The 21,555-nt window shown below is 38.1% G+C and overlaps 5 protein-coding genes and 1 long non-coding RNA gene across 7 annotated transcripts; 4 read left to right on the forward strand and 2 right to left on the reverse strand.

The window, feature by feature from the left end:
* Positions 1-230: 230 nt before the first annotated feature.
* Positions 231-4,969, forward strand: LOC137582520 (arginine/serine-rich protein PNISR). 2 transcript variants are annotated; one of them, XM_068297097.1, is made up of 9 exons: positions 231-808; positions 867-1,176; positions 1,239-1,443; positions 1,674-1,946; positions 2,519-2,621; positions 2,985-3,041; positions 3,426-3,574; positions 3,629-3,854; positions 3,920-4,969. In XM_068297097.1, the coding sequence occupies exons 1-9, from the start codon at positions 445-447 to the stop codon at positions 4,786-4,788; spliced, it is 2,556 nt and encodes an 851-aa protein (XP_068153198.1). In that variant the 5' UTR covers positions 231-444; the 3' UTR covers positions 4,789-4,969. The 2 variants fall into 2 exon arrangements, with proteins under 2 accessions (XP_068153198.1, XP_068153199.1); XM_068297098.1 differs by lacking the exon at positions 2,985-3,041.
* A 227-nt stretch (positions 4,970-5,196) lies between these two features.
* bor (ATPase family AAA domain containing bor) lies at positions 5,197-7,798 on the reverse strand. The gene is made up of 4 exons (XM_068297102.1): positions 7,410-7,798; positions 6,860-7,334; positions 5,776-6,799; positions 5,197-5,700 (listed from the first exon to the last, which is right to left on the reverse strand). Exons 1-4 carry the CDS (start codon positions 7,630-7,632, stop codon positions 5,602-5,604), a joined length of 1,821 nt encoding a protein of 606 aa, XP_068153203.1. The 5' UTR covers positions 7,633-7,798; the 3' UTR covers positions 5,197-5,601.
* Positions 7,799-8,034: 236 nt separating this feature from the next.
* Positions 8,035-10,663, forward strand: asun (integrator complex subunit 13 asun). The gene is given in 4 exon segments (XM_068297099.1): positions 8,035-9,492; positions 9,494-9,660; positions 9,724-10,011; positions 10,074-10,663. Coding segments are annotated over 4 exon segments (2,034 nt in total). The 5' UTR covers positions 8,035-8,115; the 3' UTR covers positions 10,276-10,663.
* Positions 10,664-10,714: 51 nt separating this feature from the next.
* Positions 10,715-11,834, forward strand: BigH1 (Histone H1 variant BigH1). The gene is made up of 2 exons (XM_068297107.1): positions 10,715-11,313; positions 11,382-11,834. Exons 1-2 carry the CDS (start codon positions 10,786-10,788, stop codon positions 11,682-11,684), a joined length of 831 nt encoding a protein of 276 aa, XP_068153208.1. The 5' UTR covers positions 10,715-10,785; the 3' UTR covers positions 11,685-11,834.
* A 911-nt stretch (positions 11,835-12,745) lies between these two features.
* Positions 12,746-13,479, forward strand: LOC137582536 (uncharacterized). Its single transcript, XR_011033293.1, has 2 exons — positions 12,746-13,252; positions 13,318-13,479. It is a non-coding gene; the product is annotated as an uncharacterized lncRNA (long non-coding RNA).
* On the reverse strand, positions 13,436-17,537 carry Mat89Ba (nucleolar protein 6 Mat89Ba). The gene is made up of 6 exons (XM_068297093.1): positions 17,400-17,537; positions 15,977-17,341; positions 15,807-15,917; positions 14,490-15,745; positions 14,027-14,430; positions 13,436-13,958 (listed from the first exon to the last, which is right to left on the reverse strand). The coding sequence occupies exons 2-6, from the start codon at positions 17,302-17,304 to the stop codon at positions 13,524-13,526; spliced, it is 3,534 nt and encodes a 1,177-aa protein (XP_068153194.1). The 5' UTR covers positions 17,305-17,341; positions 17,400-17,537; the 3' UTR covers positions 13,436-13,523.
* Between the last annotated feature and the right edge of the window lie 4,018 nt (positions 17,538-21,555).

Below are 21,555 nucleotides of genomic sequence, written 5' to 3' on the forward strand. Positions count from 1 at the left end.
GTCCGTTGGCTCCTTTGGGTGACCGTTCTGCGTCTTAATTTGCGACCCTTGATCGTCAAGGAGGCGAAGATAACAGCATTATCGTGTTTTTGTTGTCATTATGTATTTGGCCCATAAAAATTGTAAATAAATAAATATCTTTTGTATGGCAAATAAAATATAGCGGCAAACGCAATTTATTATCGATTACTTTGCAACCGATAGGACTTTTGTGTTGTCTTTAGTAAAAATCTTATCTCTAACAGGAAAACTTGGTGAAAAAAAGGCATACAAGATATTAAAGTTTTAATGTAAAATATTGCAAAACGGTAGAAGGAATATGTTTCCTCATAACAATCATAATCGATTCATGCCCCAAGCACCGCCACCTCCGCATTTTCCAACCTCGACTCTTGCAGATGTTGGCTCTAATGGAAGGGGGGTGGTGTGGGTAATTCTTTGGGCATGGGAATCGGTAATATTGCGCCCGTAAATGGAATGGGACAAATAGATTGGGCTCAATTGGCCCAGCAGTGGATTCATATGCGCGATCAAACCGTAACCACAGCAACAACAACTCCGGGTCCGCCGGCACCACCCAATTTTGGTATAATACCCTTGGCACCGCCGCCACCCATTATAAACAATGTACCGGAATATCAAAGACAGCAATCGTCCAATTTACATTACGAGGAGCATGGCGAGGCAGATATGGATATGGATGATGATACAGAGCGTGGACACGGCATCGATATGCAGATATCAACGCCAACGCCTATGCCACCTGTAGTGTCCAACCAGATTAGCCAATCTGACAGCAATGCAGCAGGTATTCCGATACTTGTGATTGTTAAAATAAATGTGAGATTTATTAAATGTTTTATTAGCGCCTGGTCGAAACAAACAACAACAGGAGCAGCAATGGACTAATTGGCCAGGACAAAGCAATAAGCAGGCCATAAATAATCCAACAGCTCATATACCCTCTCTACTCAAACTAAATGTTAGCAATCCCAATGAGCCACATGGATTAGGGCATCATCATCAATCACTACCAAGTCAACATCCACAACAACAGTTGCCGTCGCAGAATCAGCAACAGCAGCAGCAACAACAGCAATCGGAGGTCAGTAATATGGGCGGCAGTGCCAATGAAATAGATACAAATAAACGTAAAATGTTGCCAGCTTGGATTAGGTGAGTAAATGCACTTTAAACTACCCTAGGAGTAGGTACCAAACCAGGTTTGCTTCTCATAGAGAGGGCCTAGAAAAAATGGAACGTGAAAAGCAGCGGCAGCTCGAACGTGAACAGCCGATAACATCAGCGAATTTGGATTTGGATTTGTTCGGCTCATCCACAGATCCCGAAAACCATCATCATCAGCAACAGGGCCAAAATGTTAAGCAAGTATCTAGCAAAACACTAACAACACCTGTTAATATCATGAACCTGACAAATGTGGTAAGTAATAAACAAAGGCCCAAAGACTGTAAACAAAATAGAAAAAACGAAAACAAACATGAAAAAAAAAACTAAAAAACAGCGTGCAACTTGTGCATTGAAACTTATAATTGGTTGTTTGCTGCAAACGTACAAAAAAAAAAAATAATAATAATAATAAGACAGACAAAAGAAACTCTCTAAATCGCAACTGGCAAGGTCGTTAGCATTAACATGAACTTGAAATTCAGGCCAGCGACAGCGAAGATTCCCATGAGGAGCTCTCAGGGAATGCTCCTGCCTCAGCTCAACTCAACAAAGGTAAAGATATGTTAATTAGAAGAACAACAAGAAGAAGGAGCGATTCACAATCTACCGAACATACCCAAGACAACAACAATGAGGAGCACGAGGAGGAGGAGCTGCCACCGAGGAGTGAGATTAGAAATGAGGCAATAGCAACAATCCAAGCTAGGCAAGTCCATGACAATAGTAAAAACTACGAAGAAAGACTGGCTGATTTGGTAGGCATCAAATTTAAGATAAAGAATCTCCTAATATGTTAGTCAAAAGGCCAAAAAAAAAAAAAAAAAAAAACAAAAGAAATCAAAACTTTATTAGATTAGCTTAAAATGCATAACTAAACAGGCCGAGAAAATCCAGACCCAGCGATCAGAGTTAACTTTTCTTATAGATTAAAGAGTGCTGAATCCAAAACTTAAATCTAAATTTGAAGATTGTCTCTGGCTTGAGAAATAAATAAACCCAATAGCTAAAAACCTCTCAAAAAAAAAAAATATTTAAAAGATTTCACATAGTACTCATAATTTTTGAAATAAGACAAAAACAGCTTCCAGAATAGCAAAAATCTATACTTATTTTTGTAATTTTAGATTATGATAAGTCAATGTGAGCATTTGGATTCGGCTTCCATTGGAAAAGCTTACTTTGGTCTCTGGGTGTAGGTTTTATTCCAGGGACAAAACTTTTAATTTGATTTCCTTTTGTATATAATGGCTGGCTCTATGGCAAACATAATGAGATTCAAATATTTATCACATTATTTTCATTCAAATTGCATTTAAACATTGTGTAGATGATGGTTGTGCGACGCACATTAACCGAAATATTACTGGAAACGACAAATGAAGAGATTGCAATCATTGCAAATGAAACAATGAAAGCGCATCGCGCTAAAGGTACATTTAGTTTTAGAAATTTAAGTATAAAAACAATCCTTTCTCCACCCGATCACCTCGTCCGCCCCCCTCAACTCCGCCTACCTACATCAGTTTTTTTACAGCGATCTGTAAGTGTATGTTTGTGTGTGTAAGTAGTTAGAGCTTAAGATGACTTGGACTTGAGGACCACATTCTATTCCAAAGTGTAATATGGAGCGCGCGTGTTAATCTTATTTCAATTTTTTATAATATCTACATCCTATGTATATGTAAATCTCAATTGAATCCCCCTTGCTGAATTTATTTACTATATATAATATTGTAATATATATACCTTATATACTATATGCTATATATATGTATGTGTATGTAAATCAAAAGCGTCATCAGCCCAAGTGATTCGCAAAAGCGCCTTGTCCTCCATTACCGGCAATTTGGGTAAGTAATCCATACTTCAAATTAAAGTTTCTCTTTTTGCATTTAGTACTTTTTTCCAATTTCTTTTTTTTTGAGAGAGAATTATTATTATTTTTTGTTTTGTAGTCGGGCTTAGTTAGTTTTGCTTCTTTCGACCCCCCTCCCTTCTTCCGAAGCTTTTTTATTGTTAGGATTTTGGGTGGTTTTTATGATATCCTTTTTTTTCTCGCCATTTTTGGCGGCTCTTTAACACTGGCATCTTCTCTTGCTCAATCAATCTTCTTCTATAAAAGAAAATATAAAAAAAAAACTAAAAAAAAAAAAAAGAAAAGAAAAACTGCGCCTAACTCCTTGAATCCTTAATGTGGCAGACAAAAATTAGCACTTGCTTGATTTGATTTATAGGTTTAGCTGCCTATGGCGATTCTTCCAGCGAAAGCGAAAGGGATGATGATGATGATGACGATGATGGACATAAGGCCAGTGATGATGATGACAGGACTGGAAATACAACATCAACAGATTCAGGAAAACTTAGCGCGGAAGAGTTGAAGGTTAGCATTTCATTTGGGTGCAGCAACAATCCGTTAATAAATTTTTTGTTGCAGGCCCGTATACGGCGTAGCAAACGTTCATTTGAGAACGTCATTATTGACATTGAACATCGAGTCGCCCAGCAAGAGCAACGCGATGAGCTTGTACTGGAAAAGCAACGCAAACTCGAAATGGAACGCATGACAGAAAGGCGGAAAGAATCTGGCAGCCAGAACCGAGAACCAATTGGCGAATCATTAACACTTGGTTCTAGTAATGATAAAATTAAACAGTTCAATGGTAATTTGCGTAATGATAGCTTTTCCGTCAAGCTTCACTTGCTCATCTTTGTTATTTCTTGATAGGAAAACGTCCAAGTCGCAAAGAGCGTACTACACGGTTTAGCGACAATAAGGATGTCAAACAGTCAAATCAAAGTTTTGTCCAGCATGTCCTAGTTGCTGCCGCTTCTTCTCCAGCTTCCATGCCTACGACTACAAGCAGCTCCTCTACAGCGGTGCCTTCAAAAATAAAGGCCATTCCCAATGTGGCTACTAATTTGTTGCAAATGCCCGAATCCGTAGCCACTATGCTTAGTGCCGCCGACAAAGCCCTGCAGAAGGCTAATAAATCATCAGACCGGAAACCTAAGCGGCGTCGTCGTTCTACCACAACATCATCTTCTAGCAGTAGTAGTGGAAGTGGCAGTGGCAGTAGTACCAGCTCTAGTTCCACTTCTAGTTCAAGCGATAGCAGCACTTCTGACACAACCAAATCATCCAGTAGCCGAAGTGTTAATAGCAAGAAAAAGAACACCAGCAGCATCAGCAAAAGTCGTCAAACACCTGCAAGCAGCAGCAGCAGCAGTCGTCGCCACCACCACCACCACCACCAACGAGATCAAGATGAGGGGAGCAGCAGTCGCAGTAGAAGTAGAAATAAATACGATCGACGAGAACATGACAGAGAGCGTGAACGCCGTCATCATTATGGTGGCAGCAGCAGCAATACGCATCGACGACGTCCTAATAAGCGAGATTCCAGTCATTCTGGCGATGAGCACAGAGACAAGAGGCATCGCTCATCCCGTCACGGTGACTATGCCAAAGACAAGCGGCATCATACACGATCCCGTTCAAGATCTAGATCGCGCAACAGTCAACATCACCAACATTACTCCACCGTCTCGCATTCATCTTCCTCTTCCGCGTCGCATCATCGCAAACGTGTCTGAAATTCTTATTTTATAATTGTAACTATCTTATTTTCGGTTTTATTCATTGTTATGAGATGATAATCTAGTTCTGAATTTTAATTTTCTATCATTTTTTATTCTCTTCTGTTATTAATCAATATTTAAAAAAGTGTTCTTTAATTCAGCGTATTAATAAAAGAAAGTGCATCATTAAATCAAATTATTGAATAAATTTTTTAAAAAGAGAAATTACATAGATCGGGAAGAGATTAGCAACAGAAATCCGAAAAAACTCATAATACATTTAATACCAAGTTCCAAACTTGGCCCCAAAGTTTGGATAAATCTATCTGAAATGATTTCCCAAGAGTTGCGTTAATTAAACACAGAATATAACATATAGAGAGAAAGGGTATCAATCCACAATAAATTGAACCAAAATAATAATGCATTTCAACAATTACATGTATTTAGGTGTATATTTTAACCACTTTTGAAGGTCGGAGGGCGCAAGTCCAACAAGAAGTTTAATATAAATTTCTTTCAATGTGTTGACTATGGCCACCGTTTGCTGGTAATTTCGGTCCTTAAAATTCTAGAGGAAAGGATTTACTTGTACAATGATTACAGTACAATTATCAGTAAGTAAAACTTAATTGCAGCTATAAGCGTAGTTTTGTACAATATTGTAATATGTTGAGTAGGAAATAACAACAATTTCCACCCACACTTAAAACTTATATGTGTTCATTATCCCATTTTAAAAACTAGAACGAATTTCAAATGCAAATTCAACAGATTAATAGTCTCATCAACATCTCATCATCTTCTTTTGTGAAGATCTAGCCCATCTTACAGTTTCCTAGCGTCGAGTTTCAATGATGGCTGTTGAGAGGTGTTGCCGGTTATTGATTTGTGATCTGAGCGCTCTTGATCTGATAGCCAGGCCATCTAAACGAAAATTTTAAGTAATTGATTATTAACAATTGATTAATTAGTTTTTAATAGGAATTTCATTCAGCTTACCTTTTGTTTGTGCTGTTGAGCGGCATCATAGCATTTGTCCAAAACCATTTTCTCTGTAAGAACACCATTCTCGGAGGCATAGACAGCCGCCTGCCAGGACACACCCAATTTGGAGATTTCACGACCAGACATACCGTCACAAAGAACAGCCATTTTTGTGCAAGTCTGACCATAGTCGAATGTCTCCAATTTGAAGCGTTTGGCACCCGATGCCGCTGGCTGTAGAACATATTTATCAAAATAGAGTCGCAGTAATCGTTCACGCTCCTCGAGGCCAGGCAAAGAGAACTCGACCATCTCATCCAAACGATCATTAATCGCATAATCAAATTGCTCCGGTGTATTAGATGCCAATACCAGCATGAATTTTGGATTCTGTTCAGAAGTGCGATACAGGAAGGCATTCAATGCCGCTCTCAGATCTTCCGATATTTTTTCAGACGAACGTTTGCGTAGGAAGGCGTCGGCTTCGTCCACAAACAAGAGGAGACCACGACGCGAGGTGTGCGACCAATCAAACACCTTGTGTATGGCAGTCACGCCCTCCTTGCCCATGGGAGCCACATCACCACCTGTCATAATGGCAAAATCCATGCCCGAGTGCTCGGCCAACTTTTTGGCGAACATTGTCTTTCCCGTACCGGGGGGACCGTGCATCAAAACGTTTCTATAGAGGCCTCGATTAATGCGTGTATTCTTGGTGGCAATGGCTATGTCACGCAGCCTCTCCTCAAGCTTGGGATTGAGTACAACGCCCTGCAAAGCATCGGCGGGCTTGGAGCGCAATCGCTTCAGGTAATTCAATGGATGTTTAATGGCATCTAGGAATGCAAATCTTGAGGTTTCGCCCACTAGTGTGGGTTTGCCGATACGAGCTTCCACATATCTAGAAACGACTCCGGTGGCACCCTTGGCAGTGTAGACACCCAAAGCTAGCAGGGATAGACCACCAGCAGCAGTCAAAACTTTATCCCAATCGGTGAGCATGGCTTCGGCTCCAGCACCAATAACAGAACCAGCAGTGCTGCAATAAATTGAAATAAAAAGGGCTCAAAAAGAGAGAAAGAATGCATTGAACACTAACCGTATTCCCTCCAGTACCGTGGTGCGATGTTCTTGCGCCTTTAGGCGAATCTTCTCAAGATTAATGTCACGATTCTCACGATCCACCCGAGCCTTGGCGCGCAGTTCATGTTCCAAGAGTTTTAAGCGATTCTTTTCTTTCATCTCGATTTCATGCTCAATGGTCTGCCGCCGCATGGCCTCTTGACGTTGTACACTCTCCTCCTGTTTGCGTAGATTATCCTCTTGAACGCGCTGCTGCTGAGCCAATTGATCCTCGTAACGTTTACGGGACAATTGATCCTGATATTGAGCACGCTGCTGCTGTTGCTTAGTCTCCTCAATAAGCGTTTTGCGTCGCTCCTCATGATCGATGCGTTTCTGTTCGACCTTGGCCTGCTCAATGTGGGCCTCGTATTCCTTGACCTTCGTTTGATACTCCGACTGGCGGGTACTCTCTTGCATTTTGGAAAGCTCCAAAGCCTCGCGGGCATGTTCTAATAGGGAGAATTTCGAGCACGTGTTGATTATGCAATTTTCTTAGTGGGTAATGAAAATATTTGGTCACTTACTCGAACGTTCTAGAGTTTTGGCCGCATCGGCCGCCCGCTCTAGGGCAGATGAATCGAAACGATAAGCCTCCATGGCCTTACGTTCGGCCCTGCTTAATTGGGCGTCATTACCGCGTTCGCCGGCTGTCTTGGGCTCTGAATCGGGTGAGCCAGCACCCCCTCCATCCTCACCGGAGAATTGCGGCTGCTGCTGCTGACGATTTCTGCCTAATAACCACGACATTGCGTTCAAATAATGGTGTGATGATGATGGTTCCTGCGCTCAACTAACTGGTTTACACTGAAAATTCAATTTTGTTTAATATAGAAAATAAAAGAAAACCACACGGAAAAAACTTTGATTATGAAATTGTATTCGTTACTATAATGTTTCAAATAAGTGTGACATGTGAACTAGAATATGGGCACAAACCTAAAATATGGGCAAAAAAGAATACCCAGCAGACATTGACCCGCCAACATCTTAGCTTTTTTTATCTCTTTCACATTTACGTATGCCTGCAAGCTAAGTTTTTGCAACTACAGAAGCTTAAGGTGCGAGGGAGAAAAAATTCCGCTAAACAGTTTTGACAATAGGGGTTTTGGCGTTGCCACATTACGTTCGGACAGCAACAGCTGAGTTTCAGAAAGGAAGGAACAGCTGGTTATTGTCGTCGTCCATTAATAATATTTGGTTAAAAACAAGAGTTAATCTTTCTTTCACACAATGTTTGAACGCAATCAAAAGACAATTTTTGTGCTGGATCACACACGGTACTTCAGCATAGCGAGCGAAGAGTACATATCCATGGAGTACCTAAAGGGCAAACAAACCGGATTGGAAGCCGGAGCAAGCGGTGGCACTCAGTTCAGCAAGAGTCTATGGACATGTGCTTGTGAATCATCAATAGAGTATTGCCGTGTGGTGTGGGATCTATTTCCTGGTATCAAACATGTTCGATTTATAGTCTCAGATACCGCTGCCCACATAGTGAATACCTGGAGTCCAAGCACACAGAATATGTCGCATGTGATGAATGCCATGGTCATGGTCGGTGTACCTAGTATGCCACAAAGTTCCGATTCGTCGGTTATACACGGACTTAGGGCAGCTATCGAGGCTCTTGCAGAGCCCACAGATGAACAAATACAAGCCATGGCAGGCAAACAGACGCTGCATATTCCCAATGAAGGACGCGTCATATGCATAACATCGGCCAGAGATAATACCAGCATGAAAAGTTTGGAAGATATATTCCACACAGTATTAGTACAACAAAATTCTTTGATGACATCGCCGCCATCGAAAAAGGGTTTGCCTATAGACCATTGCCATTTGGTTATATTGAATATTGTTCCATTGGGTGTGGAATCTCTGGTGACCAATCGTAGTCTTTTAGAGATTTCTCCATTGCTCACTGTGGAAATACATACGGTTCCTGCTCCGGATATATCTTACAAGTTGACTCATCTAATTCTGGATCATTATGAGTTGGCAAGCACAACTGTCACCAATATACCCATGAAGGAGGAGCAAAATGCCAACTCGAGTGCCAATTATGATGTGGAAATTTTGCATTCACGTCAGGCGCATACGATAGCGGGTGGGCCGGATTCCAATTTGCCCACGAGTATTAAGACTGGTTCCACCTATGAGACGGTGACCCTTAAATGGTGTACACCACGAGGCTGCAGTTCAGCGGATTTGCAGCCTTGTCTGGGCCAATTCCGTGTCACCCCGGTGGATGTCACGTCACGACCAAGTTCATGCCTAATTAATTTTCTCCTTAATGGACGATCCGTATTGCTTGAGATGCCCCGTAAGACAGGCACTAAGGCCACCAGTCATATGCTCTCTGCTCGAGGTGGTGAGATTTTCGTTCATGCTCTATCTATTTTACGCTCCTGCATGGATGAAGCTCCGGCTATTCAAGATGGCCCTGGCGGACGGGTCACTGATTATAGATTTGGTGAATTAGGACAATTGATTAAGTCGTCTCGCATGATTCCATTGAAAGCGAAAGATCCAAGTCATCCAACTTATTCGACTTTACGACGACGATTGCCTCGCTATTTTCCCTGGACGACTAGCTCTTCCATTCTTTTTTAATTTGCAGCGTCAAATAAATTGGTTGCCGCTTTTTTTGCATTTGCTGGTTAAAGAGGATATGGATAAGCAGGATGAAGTGCGTTGTCAACAGCATATACATGAGCTCTACAAAAGTGCATCGCGTGGCGATATGTTACCCTTTACCAATTCCAATGGAGGACGGTAAGCCAAATTGCACAACTTCTCCTTAAGAGAGTTATCCTTTAATTCATATTTTATATTTAGACTGAAACTATCCAAAACCAAGGATCAGTATCGGCTGTTATATAGAGAACTCGAGCAACTTATACAATTGAATTCATTCACACCGCATCATAAGAATCTTCTTGAGAGTTTGCAGAGTCTTCGATCTGCTTACGGTGATGTCCCGACCAAATCGGAGTCGGGAAATGCCCTTCTACGTTCCTATACAGAATCTCCCCTGTCTCCTGAACGTTTGGAGCCGACTAGTAGTAGCAGCTCAAATAGTTTACTTAAGGCTAGAAAGCGACGTATGTCCACTTGTGGGCAAAGGTAAGTACTGACCATGTCACCTCTCTACCTTGATTAACTCCTATTTCTTTTCATCTCCATAGATCACTGTTTGATATTATTAGCTCAGCGGAACGGAGTCAATCTAATAAACGATTGGATTTCTCAGGTCGCCTTTGCACATTACCGGGTCAAGTGGCCAAATTATATCCTGATTTTGGCAATAAGGACAAGGATTCCCTTGTCATAGCCGGAGGTGTGGCTTCGACTACAGCCAGTGCTAAAGAGGAGTCCATACGTGGTTAACTTTAATTTCTTAATCCGAAATTTTTATTTCTATAACTAATTTGTAAGACAAAGAAAATAAGTTAAATATATGTTTAGATGCAATCGCCATAGATATAAGATAAGATAAAAAAAATACATTATACGAATAACCTATTTTTGTACTAGAAATTTACAGTTCTCAGTTGAGTTGGCTCAAAACTTTTCTCAAATTAAGATACAGAATTCAACTTTTAAAGATTTTAAGGTTTAACTAAATAATAATTAAGTACGATATTGTAAAATATTTTATTTCTTAGAGCCGCTTTAGTAAGCCCCCCTATGGTGACACCCATGACTCTATGGAGTTACATATATCTTATATATACATACACATATAAAACGGTAGAATGCTTCATCTTTATGCATACGACTTAATCGTTTTCCTTATTCGATCTTCTTATTTATTTGCATTTTAAACGTCGTTCGTTTCAGTCCGCCAAATTTTAAGTGTCGAGTTGTTGTTTTTTTTTTTTTTTTTGTTTTTTAATAATGATTGAAACAAAGTTAAGCGAGCAATTGTCCATAACATATCCCACTCCACCACCTGAGGACGGAGATGATGACTCCTTGGGTGAGGAGGATGAGTCCAATAAATTGAATGCGGTTAAGAAACATCCGCCATTAGCTAAATTGGTATTGAGCGCCATTGAGTCGCTAAATAAACGAGGTGGATCCTCTGTAGTTGCTATAGCAAAATATATTAAGTCCACCGATTATGAAGTCAAAGATGATCAACGTTTTAAGAAGATTGTATCGAAGGCTCTGAAAATGGCCATAAGCCGGGGTCAGGTGGAGCAAGTAAAGCTATCTTTCAAGTTAACGGCACAAGCAAAAAATGAATCCAAAGCCATACAAAAGATGAAGGTCAAAAAGGAAAAGAAATTGGAAAAGGAAAAAAAATCAATGGAAAAAAAGAAGCTAAAAAAAGACAAGCCAACTGCAACGGCAGATTTGGCCAAAACCACCGAAGCAAAGAAGGCAAAGAAAACCAAACCATCTGAACGGAAAACAGGACAAGTAAGAGAGTCATTCAAAAAGTTTACATTTCGTTTCTCATACTGATATAAATACATATTTGTGTACAGGCAAAGAAACCAAAAACAGAAGCATCAGAAGGCAAATCAAAAAAAGCAGCTGCATCAGCAACGACATCGGCAGTTGGAAAGAAAAATACTTCAAGAAAATCGATTGGCACTTTGGCAAAACCGAAAGCTACTAAGGCTAAATTAAATCGCCTTTCGATTAAGAAGCTAGTGGCCGCAAAGGATATTCCAAGTGGTGAGGAAGACATGCCAGATGGTCTAGCATTGGCCTCGTCCACACCTCAAATGCCCCCAACTACTAAAGGCAAAGGCAAACGCACCGCTCCCAAAGCGACGAAGGCTTAATTGTTATTGTCGAAAAATATCCATTATATGTATTTATTTAACAAAAAAACACCATTTTATACAAATGTATGTTTGAATATTTTAAATTATTTTAAAAACTAAAAGAAAATTGATTTGGTCTTGAATATATGTAAAGTGATTTAATCTAAACTTTTTAAAAATTCTAATTTATAATTAGCAACCAGTTTCAAAATTGTCCCCCATGAATTACATTAATACCGTTAGAACACTTTTTCCGAATGCAGTGCTGGATTAAGCCAACGCGAGGCCTGTAGCAATCAAAGAACCTAAACTGAGGATGGCAGCTTCGTATTATAGTTTTTACTGTTCTGCGCCCCCAACACACCTCCGATTTGAATAAAATTTGGTATGTTGCTGGATATTAATATCAAATTTAAGCTGAAGGTACAAAATTACGGGAGATAATCTATTTTTTTCAAATAACGGGGGCGAAAAATTTGAAATAAACTCGATCACTTTGGATGCTACAGGAGTCTACATACCAAATTCGGGTGTTCAGACGGACGGACGGACATACGGAAATGGCTAGATCGACTCGGCTGTTGATGCTGATCAAGAATATATATACTTTATGGGGTCGGAAAAGCTTCCTTCTGGCTGTTACATACATTTTGTCGACTAATTCTATGTTTTGGGGGTTTTTTTTTCGAATTAAAGATACTTAAACATTTTAGGGCTTTAATCCAAATTCCATTTGCAACACGGATGTTGGACACAAATTTTATTATTCAATATTAGAGGTTCTAGTTAGGCTAAAAAAATATTCAACAAAAAATGAAACTTTAAAAATGAGTTTTAAAGATTTTGGGGTTTAACTAAAAAAGAATTATGTACGATATCTAAAAAATTGTCATTTCTTAAAAAATTTTAGATTGTACGATTTTTTATTTCTCATGTAGCCCCCTGGGGCGACACCCATGATTCCATGGAGTTACAAATGTATGTATGTTTTATATATGTACATATATGTATGTACATACATACATACATAAACCGTTCGAAAGCTACTTTTATATGCATATAAGACTCAATCGTTTTCCTTATTCGACCTTCTTATTTATTTACATATTAAACGTCGTTCATTTCAGTTCGTCAAATTTTAAGGGTCGAGTAGTTGTTTTTGTTTTTAAATAATGATTAAAACAAAGTTAAGCGAGCAATTGTCCTCAACATATCCCACTCCATTAGCTAAATTAGTATTGAGCGCCATTGAGTCGCTAAATAAACGAGGTGGATCCTCTGTAGTTGCTATTACAAAATATATTAAATCCACCGATTATGAAGTCAAAGATGATCAAAATTTTAGGAAAAATGTATCGAAGGCCCTGAAAATGGCCATAAGCCGGGGTCAGGTGGAGCAAGTAAAGCTATCTTTCAAGTTAACGGCGCAAGCAAAAAATGAATCCAAAGCCATACAAAAGATGAAGATCAAAAAGGAAAAGAAATTGGAGAAAGAAAGGAAGGTAAAGAAAGACCGAGTCAAACTATTTAGAAAGAAGGTACAGAAGGACCGAAGCGAACTATTTATTCGAACTAAAATATGGCAGGTGAGAGAGTCCTTAAAAATGTTTATTTTCCTTATAATACTAATATAAATATATGTTTTCTATAGGAAAAGGATCCAACGTCAGTTGAAATTAAAATGTTTAAAGAAAATTCCTCGGGACTCTGGCCAAAACAAAAGCTACCAAGGCTTTTTTAAATTTAATACAAGGCCCGCAAAGGAATACTTTTGTTATTGTCAATATTATCTATTAAATTTATTTAAAAACAACATATGTGTAAATATGTACAAAAATTGTTTGATTATTTCAAAAACTAAACCAAAGCTTTAATTGGTTTGCTCTTCAATAGAATTTTCTTGCCCTTAAGTTTCTTGGTATTCAACGTTTTTGCCTTTGCTTTTGTTAGTTTATGTATTTGTTTCTTTGGCTTGATTGACTCATTTTCCAATTGTTTAGGATTCATCTGAAAATACCGCTTGGGTTTCGTATGCTGCTTCTGCTCCCGTTTCAGCTCTTCTGTTGTACAAATGCGTGCATAGAAATCTTTGAGTAGCAATTTGAAATCCTCAAGAAGTGTATCCCTTGAAACCTGAACCTGATTTCGATTGACATCGTATGGAGTGCTGGCCTGTAATTCATTCACTTTAAATGCCTTTGGGGCAAATACATTTTGCGGTTTCCACATAATGGCTAATTCTTTTCCACCATGGGGTTTATAAAAAAAGGCAGCATAGTCCGAATAGGCAGACTGTAAACAAAAAACAAAAAAACAATTTAAGGAAACAAATAACCAAAATGCATTTAAATTTAACTAACCCTTAATTGTGCCACAATATGGGCTAGACGATCTTGTCCGGCCAAGGGCAAGTTAAAATTAGGTTGACCAAAATCAACAAAAGGCGAACCCATATCATAGTTTAAGGAATTTGCCAACAGTTCGGGTTTTAGTTGAATAACCAAGTCGTAGCCCTCATTAGAGGCACGAAATAGCTGAGCAGGTCGCAAAAATTGCAAAGATTTCGACATTAAATTCGTCTCAATCAACTCTAGAGCATGGCGAGCCAGTTTGGATACATGATTAAGAACAAGTCTATTCGGTGTCTCATCTGTAGTCCAGAGTCGTCCCGCATGCTGCTGGTCGTAGGAAGTTGCCAGCGCTAAAGGTGGATAACTCTCACGTTCGCTACGAAAACTGTGCTCCAGATCAGCAATTTGTTGATCTGTAAGGTACAAATAAACAAATGAGCAACTATGTATACAGAAAAGTATCCTTACTCACCTTCCCAGCTGTTATTAAAATTAAGTAAAAACAACTCTCCCTGCCAATCACTGAGCGCTAGCAGTTGCAGTAGCCTTATGAAACCAGTTTGTGGGGCAGCTGTGATATGGGGAGCATGCCGCTGTTGATAAAGATATGCCACCAATAGTTCTGTGGCTACGGGTGACCAAAGACCATCATCGATTAGCTGAGAGGCTAGCCATTGTTTGGCTATGAGAACTGTAGGTCCATAAGCTGAATGCGATTGATGCAATGAATGCAATGCACCACTGACTTTTGGCAATATGTAATGCCTTCGCTCTAGATCACGACTTTGAGGATTGTCCACATAGGTGGTTATGCCACGCTCATTAACCTGTTGTTTGAGCAGAGCCAATTCTTTGCTATGGGCTAATTCTATCAAAAAGCAATAGCCACGCTTGATTATCAATAGCCCCTCGCATGTTAAAGACCAATTTAAGTGACATTGCTCTTTCAATTTCTCACCAATCTCAATGAGAAATGCAGTCTTGAGGGCCCTCAAAGCAGCCAATTCATTTGGCCATTTTCCACTCTGACCCAACTGAATGACAACGCGTAGCACATGGTTCGTATGAATGCGACGATTGGCCAGCAAGCGAGTTTGGGGCAGCACAGGTTGCGGTTCGCAGTAGCGGAAAATTGGTGATACACCCGAAATGGAAACAATTTCAAGCGGTAGATCGTCGAGTCCATGTAACTGGCGCGCCAACTCATCGTAGCAACGTATTACATTTGGAGTTAACGCCTCAGAATCTGTATTCTGATCTATTTCTTCTTTCATTTTGGTTTTATCCATCAACTTGTTGACCTTAAACCACGGCGATAGTTTATATACAATATCTAGTTCATTGGCTATAAACTGAACATCGTCTTTATCCAATTTGAAATGATGCTCCAGCAAATGCAGGCAGATGTCTTTTACAATAAGACGTTTTTTAGCTGGCGAATCTTTAACGGCCGCCCAGACAACTGCCTCACATATGGAGCCATCTTGAAAGCGACGCAAGTTGGATTTGTCACCCCAAAATGAACGAAATTCGGCAGCACCTTCTTCATCATCTTGAGACGCTGGTCCCTTATCCAAGACCTCATAGGCGTGTTCAGGATTCAAGATGAGTCCCAATTGTATGGATTGACCAATTATGGGTGCTTTTGTGTCCACTGACCATGGGGAAACGGCAGTTTCCAGTGGAATTATGCCGTGTATTCGCTGCGCCAAACCCTTTTCTAAAAGGCTGAAAAAATTTCGAAATTAGTCAAAAATTATTATACTGTTAAAACTCATTTTAGCCTTACTCGGTTAGAGTTTTCAGCATTTGTGGATAACCATAATTGGCATAATCGTATTTCATTTCAGTGTGATTTTGCAACAGCAACAATTGCTGTACACTCGAGGGTTTCGTGATCCTTTATAAAACAGAAATAGAGATTAAAAAAGATTTGAATTGTTCTGATTGTATACTTACTTGAGGATATTGTCCACTCTAGTGTAGAGTGGGCACTTTTGCATGAATATAAATGGAAAACTATTTATTTTCATATCATTTAGCAAGTCCACAGCCAATTTAGCCTCTTCACGAACTCTTTTATAGACAGCCAATGGAACATTAGAGCATAGATTATAATGCCCAGTTATATCCATGAAACAAACATCATAGAAGCCAGCCAAAGAGCTAAGCTGCTCATGAGTAGCTTGCTGAGCCAAGCTAATGCCTTTCGTCCAATCACTGTTGGCCAATTGATTCCACACAGTCCTAGCCACTTGATAACTACTACTGGACTGATGCAGCACACGCTGTTGATTTAAATAGACAATATACATGGCCAAGATGTAAGAACTGAAGCCACTGAATCCCACATCCAGTTGACGTTGACGGAGCCAAACTTTAAGCAAAAGTAAGCCATCTTGAAAATTGCGTCGTCCTTGAAAGGACTTGTTTAGTAAGCTTTGATTGGAGCTTAATGTTAAATCGAAAAGAACATTCGCATTATAATGCTGAGTGGATGGTAACGGCTGCTCCTCTACATTCCATTCGTCATTAAACAGAATCGGTCGAATATTATTATTCGAAGGAACAAATCGACCTAAACGGAATGTTTCTACGGGAGCTGTTATAAATAAACGGAACTTCAAATGTTTGCCAATTTTTGCAGATGGTGTTAATTCTAGTACTGGCTTAAGGGGATTATTTGCATAGTAGTTATAGGCAAACTGATCCTCACTATAAATTGAGGAAGATTTCATTTTATCCGTTACATAGGCCAAATATAATGCTCGTTTTTGATCATATATAAGATTAAGATAATCATCTTTTTCAAAACATTTCTTTGGCATTTCCAAAGCTATGTCCACTATAAAATTTGGCTGGAGTAGTGCGCCCTGGGAAGCAGCTCCTATTAATTGAGGCGGCTGTTCTGGTTTACTAAATATGAAATTAATTGTTTTCTTATGCAAATGCAATGGCACTTCCAATTGACACCGATCCATTAAACCATCCTCCAGCTGCTTAGTAAAAGTTGTAAAATTCTCCAACCATTTGTCGATGAAGTCGGTATATTTGGACTTCAATTGTAGCTCTTCAAGCATTTCTTTTACTTGTAATTTGAAGAGATTCGAGTGAAACAAATTACGAGTATCCCGTAACTCTTTCATCTCCTCAAGAGTGGGTGGCTTCACTTTATTAGTTTCATTGTCCTTAAATTTCTTTTTTCTTTTGCGACAGTTTGTCAATGGAAGACTTTTGTTTCGGCTCCACAAATCCATCATCTGTACTGAAAGCAACTGCATCACCATCGGAATCGGAATCAGATTTATATTCACGTATTAAAGCCTATAAATATTGTTCGCAATTTAAGTTTGATCTAATCGCTTAAGCCCAAGTCACTTACCACTTTACTTGATTGTTGTTTTCTTTTAGTTTTATTCATAATTCCCAAAAAAATATTTTATTCACAAACACAAATTCAAAATCAAAACTAAACTCCTCTCGCACGTGTAGTCAATTGCAGTATTTTGGGGATTAGTATTTTTTATCACTATTTTAAATTCCGCTCTGGTCACACTTGCCAGTATCGTTCCCAAAATGAGTGAAGTTCTGTTAAAAAATACGCAAAGAAATAGTAAATAAATATTTATAAAGTTGCTGTAAAAAACAGCAAGTCGAAAGTGCTAATTAAATACTCCGTTTTAAGGTTTCCAAAAGTGTATGCATAAACTCCTACAATTAATTATACATACATATGTTGGTCTACACATATGCACAAACATTTGTACATACCTACATACATATGTACATATATACAAATGTATGTAATAATATTTCTTAGAAATTTACTACTGTTATTTAATTCAAAGTTAACAAAAGAAAGTGCCAAGCCTAGTTAAAACAAAACTGTAAGAAAGCAATGCTTTATACATATGTAACCACATACATATGTACTTACATACATTCATATGTATTAAAAAAGTGCCGGCTAATTGACTATCATGCAAATTTAGTATTTTTTATGGACAATATTTGAAAAAATTAAACAAAAATAATTATCCATTTTAGTTCAAATTGAAAATACCAAATAAATTTAAATTTAAGGAGTTATGCTTTATCCTTTTTTAAAAAAATATTTAAATTCCTATTAGCAAATAATAACATACTAATAGTATTTTTCCAATTTTCCGCTAATATTGCCGTTTTTTACAAACGGGAACACTGGTCTCACTAACTCAGTGCATTGTTGCGTGTGCGTGAATGTGTGTGTGCTAGGCGAAAGAGGAGTAAAAATCGCACCATTTTTCTCGTGCTCTCGTTTTTTGCAGCAAACAATTTTTGGGATAACCAATAGTGATAGAAAAATCCAGCAGTTATGTGTATACTATAAATTAAGAGTTAAATCTCAATTGCTTAAGAAGGCATAAACAAACACAACTTTATTTCTTCAAATAAGTTTATAACAAATTGCGAAAAAAAAAACTGAATCGAGCTCTCGTCGTGTACCAGTGTGTGTGCGTGCGTGTAATTGTGTCTGTGTATAAGTGTGAGTGGGAAAAATGAGGCGTAGTGATGATGAAAATGTAGGCAAAACTGAATAAGAGGTAAAATTAAAAAAGTAAATAAATTAATTGGGCATGAAGGCACAAGAAAAAAAATTCAAAAGCTTATCAGAAGTGGTTACAATGTGAGCCGCCCTCAGCTCTCACTATTTTATATGCCTGCCCTGGTTGGTTATTGGGTAAGGGCTATGGGGAAGGCACTTTAAGTGGCCTAATTTTTCTAACTAAACGTATACAGCATGGTTTTAATTAGTACGAGAAAATAAAATTGCTTATATGTATTAAAAAAAGATCCACCTTTAAGATTTTCAATCAAGAAAAAGTGCACAAAATTAATGAATAAAAAGGCAGAGGCAGAAAATTATAAATTTAGTGTGACCAGAGTTGGAATATAAAAAATGACCTAATCTCATACTTTTATTTAATAAAAAACAAAAAAAATAATAATAAATTCACATAATGTTTTTTGTTGTTTTCCAATTTTTGTTTTTGCAGCGGAATTTGTTGCCGGAATTACACGTGAAAAGTGAAAAAAAAATAAAATATCTGCTGACCGGTTAAATTTAATTTAACTACAACAACAAACGTGTTGAGCTAATTTGCAAGAAAAAGATTAAATACATATATCATGATATAAAAATCGTAGGAGAGAAAAAAATGTGCAAAATTGTGTGTTTTGTTATAAAACTGTTTAGCCAAAATTATACATTTCGTTTAACCTAGTTTAAAGTAGTCAAAAGTAATATAACAAAATAAAAATAAAGAAATATAACAAAAAAGGGAAACAAACTGCCTTGAGGAAACAAAATTCTACAATTTCTATCTCTCTCTCGCTCTCTCTTTCACACATTCTCACTCACACACCCACCCGCACATATACTCTCACATTCTATACATATTTCAAAATTCAAACAAAAATAAAAATATATCAAAAAATCAAAGAAATGCTGCTCAAATTTGATACTACTTAATGTCAAGCAACGACGACGACGACGACGCCACAAATACAACAGCAACAACAATTACAACAACCAACTCAAGCAACGGCAATAATAAATAACAGCAGCAGCCATAAAGAAGGAACAGGGACATAACTGTAATCAAGCTGAGATAGCCAGCTGAATTAAACGAACACCTGCATTATAAACTCTTCCTCCAGCGGGAGAGAGATAGATAACTAGCTAGATATAGTTATAGACAGACCAGCGAGAGGTGGTGGGCAAGTAGTACGCGCGTGTGTGTGGGTGTGTGTGTACGCATGCGCGACATGCATGAACTTGTAACTGCAAGCGTGTAAGCGAGTACGTGTTTATGCGTTTATCTCGGCTTTTCTCTGTGCGCAAGGAGGATATTATATTGCTGCAGCAGCGGCAGGATTAGCCAGCCTCACTCTTCCCTCACCAGCAGCACCATCACCTACACCACCACCAATCCCCCTCCAATCAGGCGCAATCATACATCGTTCTTATCTAAATTCTGTGGAAAGTGTCAAAATTCAAGAGACCGTGCCGAACAACAACAACAACCACAATTAACAGCAACAGCAACTCCAACTGCAGCTACCGGCGAGAATATGCAGCGACGCGAACGGCAAGCTAGGTAAGTTTTCTACTCCTATAAAGAATTTACAGAAGATGGTATAAAAATTTTCGAAATGTTCTTAAAATTGTACACTTTAAATTCAGCCAGATGAATCAAGGAGTGTCGCCTAAAACACGCAAGTCGATTAGTTATTTGATACACGTATTCCTTATCAAAGACCTAAAAGTAAAGAAATACACACAACCAAAAAAATCTATACAATTGATTAGATTACATACAAACATACAAATACACATACTACATAGATTTATATGTACATACATATGTACATATGTATGTATATATGTATGTATACCTTCCACCTTCTCTCACCATCTTATTTTAAGCACTCTTCTATGTTGTGCTACTAGGAGTGAGTCATTTTACAAAAGATATCGCTGACAATCGACTTATAACATTTATAAACAATGAATACAAGAAAAAATGCCTACAATATTTATAAAATTATCCAAGTGTCAATAAAAGTGCGATATATGTACATAAATTATTTTTCGCAACAAAAGGTGTAAATGGAAAAAAAAAATTAGAGTCCTTTAAATTATATTAATGTCGTTTTAGCAACAATACAACTTATGCGTTCCTATTTTGTTTGTTGCAAATATATAAATTATAACATTCAGAGACAGGTCTAAAGGATTTGTTTTAGAATTTAGATATCGTACAGGTTTTTTCCTTTATTACGGATGTCCCAATATTGTACTATATACTATACAGCAAAAAACGTTATAAAGCCTATCTTGGTTTTGTTTTAGTAACGGGTATAAACCCGTCTTCGAAACTATTTTTTACATCCGTCCCTGTAAACATTATTTTGCAGAATTAATGAATTTCTTTCAATTTCATTCTGAATTTATAAAATGCTTACAAGTTTTTCCGACAAAAATCCCAAATCTTATTTTAAACTCATAAATTCCTTTGAATTTTATTTTATTCTCACTTGGCGCGTAATGAATGATGTTTGTTGTGGAAAGATGTGTTTTTTTTTTCTTTTTATCTATTGTGTATGTGTGTATAAGTATATGTATGTATGTATGAATGTTCATTGCTCCTCCACTTTGAAAGATTTTTTTTGCGCGCACTTTATTCTCTCGCTATCCTTGTTGAACTTTATTTGTTTTATAATTTTCTAACATTTTTCTGCCTTCCTCTTTCCAAGTAGATGTGGAACTTTTTTTCGCTTTTTGTTTGATTCTATTAGATGAGAAGCGCTAACAAGCTGCTCAAAGATATCTCTCACTCAAATAAGAATAAAAGGAAAACAACAAGAAAAAACGTATAGTTTAGTTCAAGAAGAATTTTCCATTTTCTCGTTTTAATGAACAAAGTCGGTTAACCACTTTCCATAGTCTTTTGGACTCTCTTCGTCATCTTTATGTTTGTTTCGTTTTCATCTTT

This window comes from Drosophila tropicalis, unplaced genomic scaffold (genome assembly GCF_018151085.1).
Source record: "Drosophila tropicalis isolate 14030-0801.00 unplaced genomic scaffold, ASM1815108v1 contig_859, whole genome shotgun sequence".
NCBI lineage: Eukaryota > Metazoa > Arthropoda > Insecta > Diptera > Drosophilidae > Drosophila > Drosophila tropicalis.

Excerpts from the sequence above, each read along its gene's own strand:
- LOC137582520 (XM_068297097.1), top strand. The coding sequence starts at position 445 with ATGGGAATCGGTAATATTGCGCCCGTAAATGGAATGGGACAAATAGAT. Across the intron at positions 809-866 it reads ATCTGACAGCAATGCAGCAG|CGCCTGGTCGAAACAAACAA; the intron begins GTATTCCGATAC and ends ATGTTTTATTAG. Across the intron at positions 3,855-3,919 it reads TAAAATTAAACAGTTCAATG|GAAAACGTCCAAGTCGCAAA; the intron begins GTAATTTGCGTA and ends ATTTCTTGATAG.
- bor (XM_068297102.1), bottom strand. The coding sequence starts at position 7,632 with ATGTCGTGGTTATTAGGCAGAAATCGTCAGCAGCAGCAGCCGCAATTC. Across the intron at positions 6,800-6,859 it reads ACGGTACTGGAGGGAATACG|CACTGCTGGTTCTGTTATTG; the intron begins GTTAGTGTTCAA and ends AATTTATTGCAG. Across the intron at positions 5,701-5,775 it reads CTCAACAGCACAAACAAAAG|ATGGCCTGGCTATCAGATCA; the intron begins GTAAGCTGAATG and ends ATTTTCGTTTAG.
- BigH1 (XM_068297107.1), top strand. The coding sequence starts at position 10,786 with ATGATTGAAACAAAGTTAAGCGAGCAATTGTCCATAACATATCCCACT. Across the intron at positions 11,314-11,381 it reads CTGAACGGAAAACAGGACAA|GCAAAGAAACCAAAAACAGA; the intron begins GTAAGAGAGTCA and ends ATTTGTGTACAG.
- Mat89Ba (XM_068297093.1), bottom strand. The coding sequence starts at position 17,304 with ATGGTGATGCAGTTGCTTTCAGTACAGATGATGGATTTGTGGAGCCGA. Across the intron at positions 15,918-15,976 it reads AGAGTGGACAATATCCTCAA|GATCACGAAACCCTCGAGTG; the intron begins GTAAGTATACAA and ends TGTTTTATAAAG. Across the intron at positions 14,431-14,489 it reads TTTTAATAACAGCTGGGAAG|ATCAACAAATTGCTGATCTG; the intron begins GTGAGTAAGGAT and ends TGTACCTTACAG.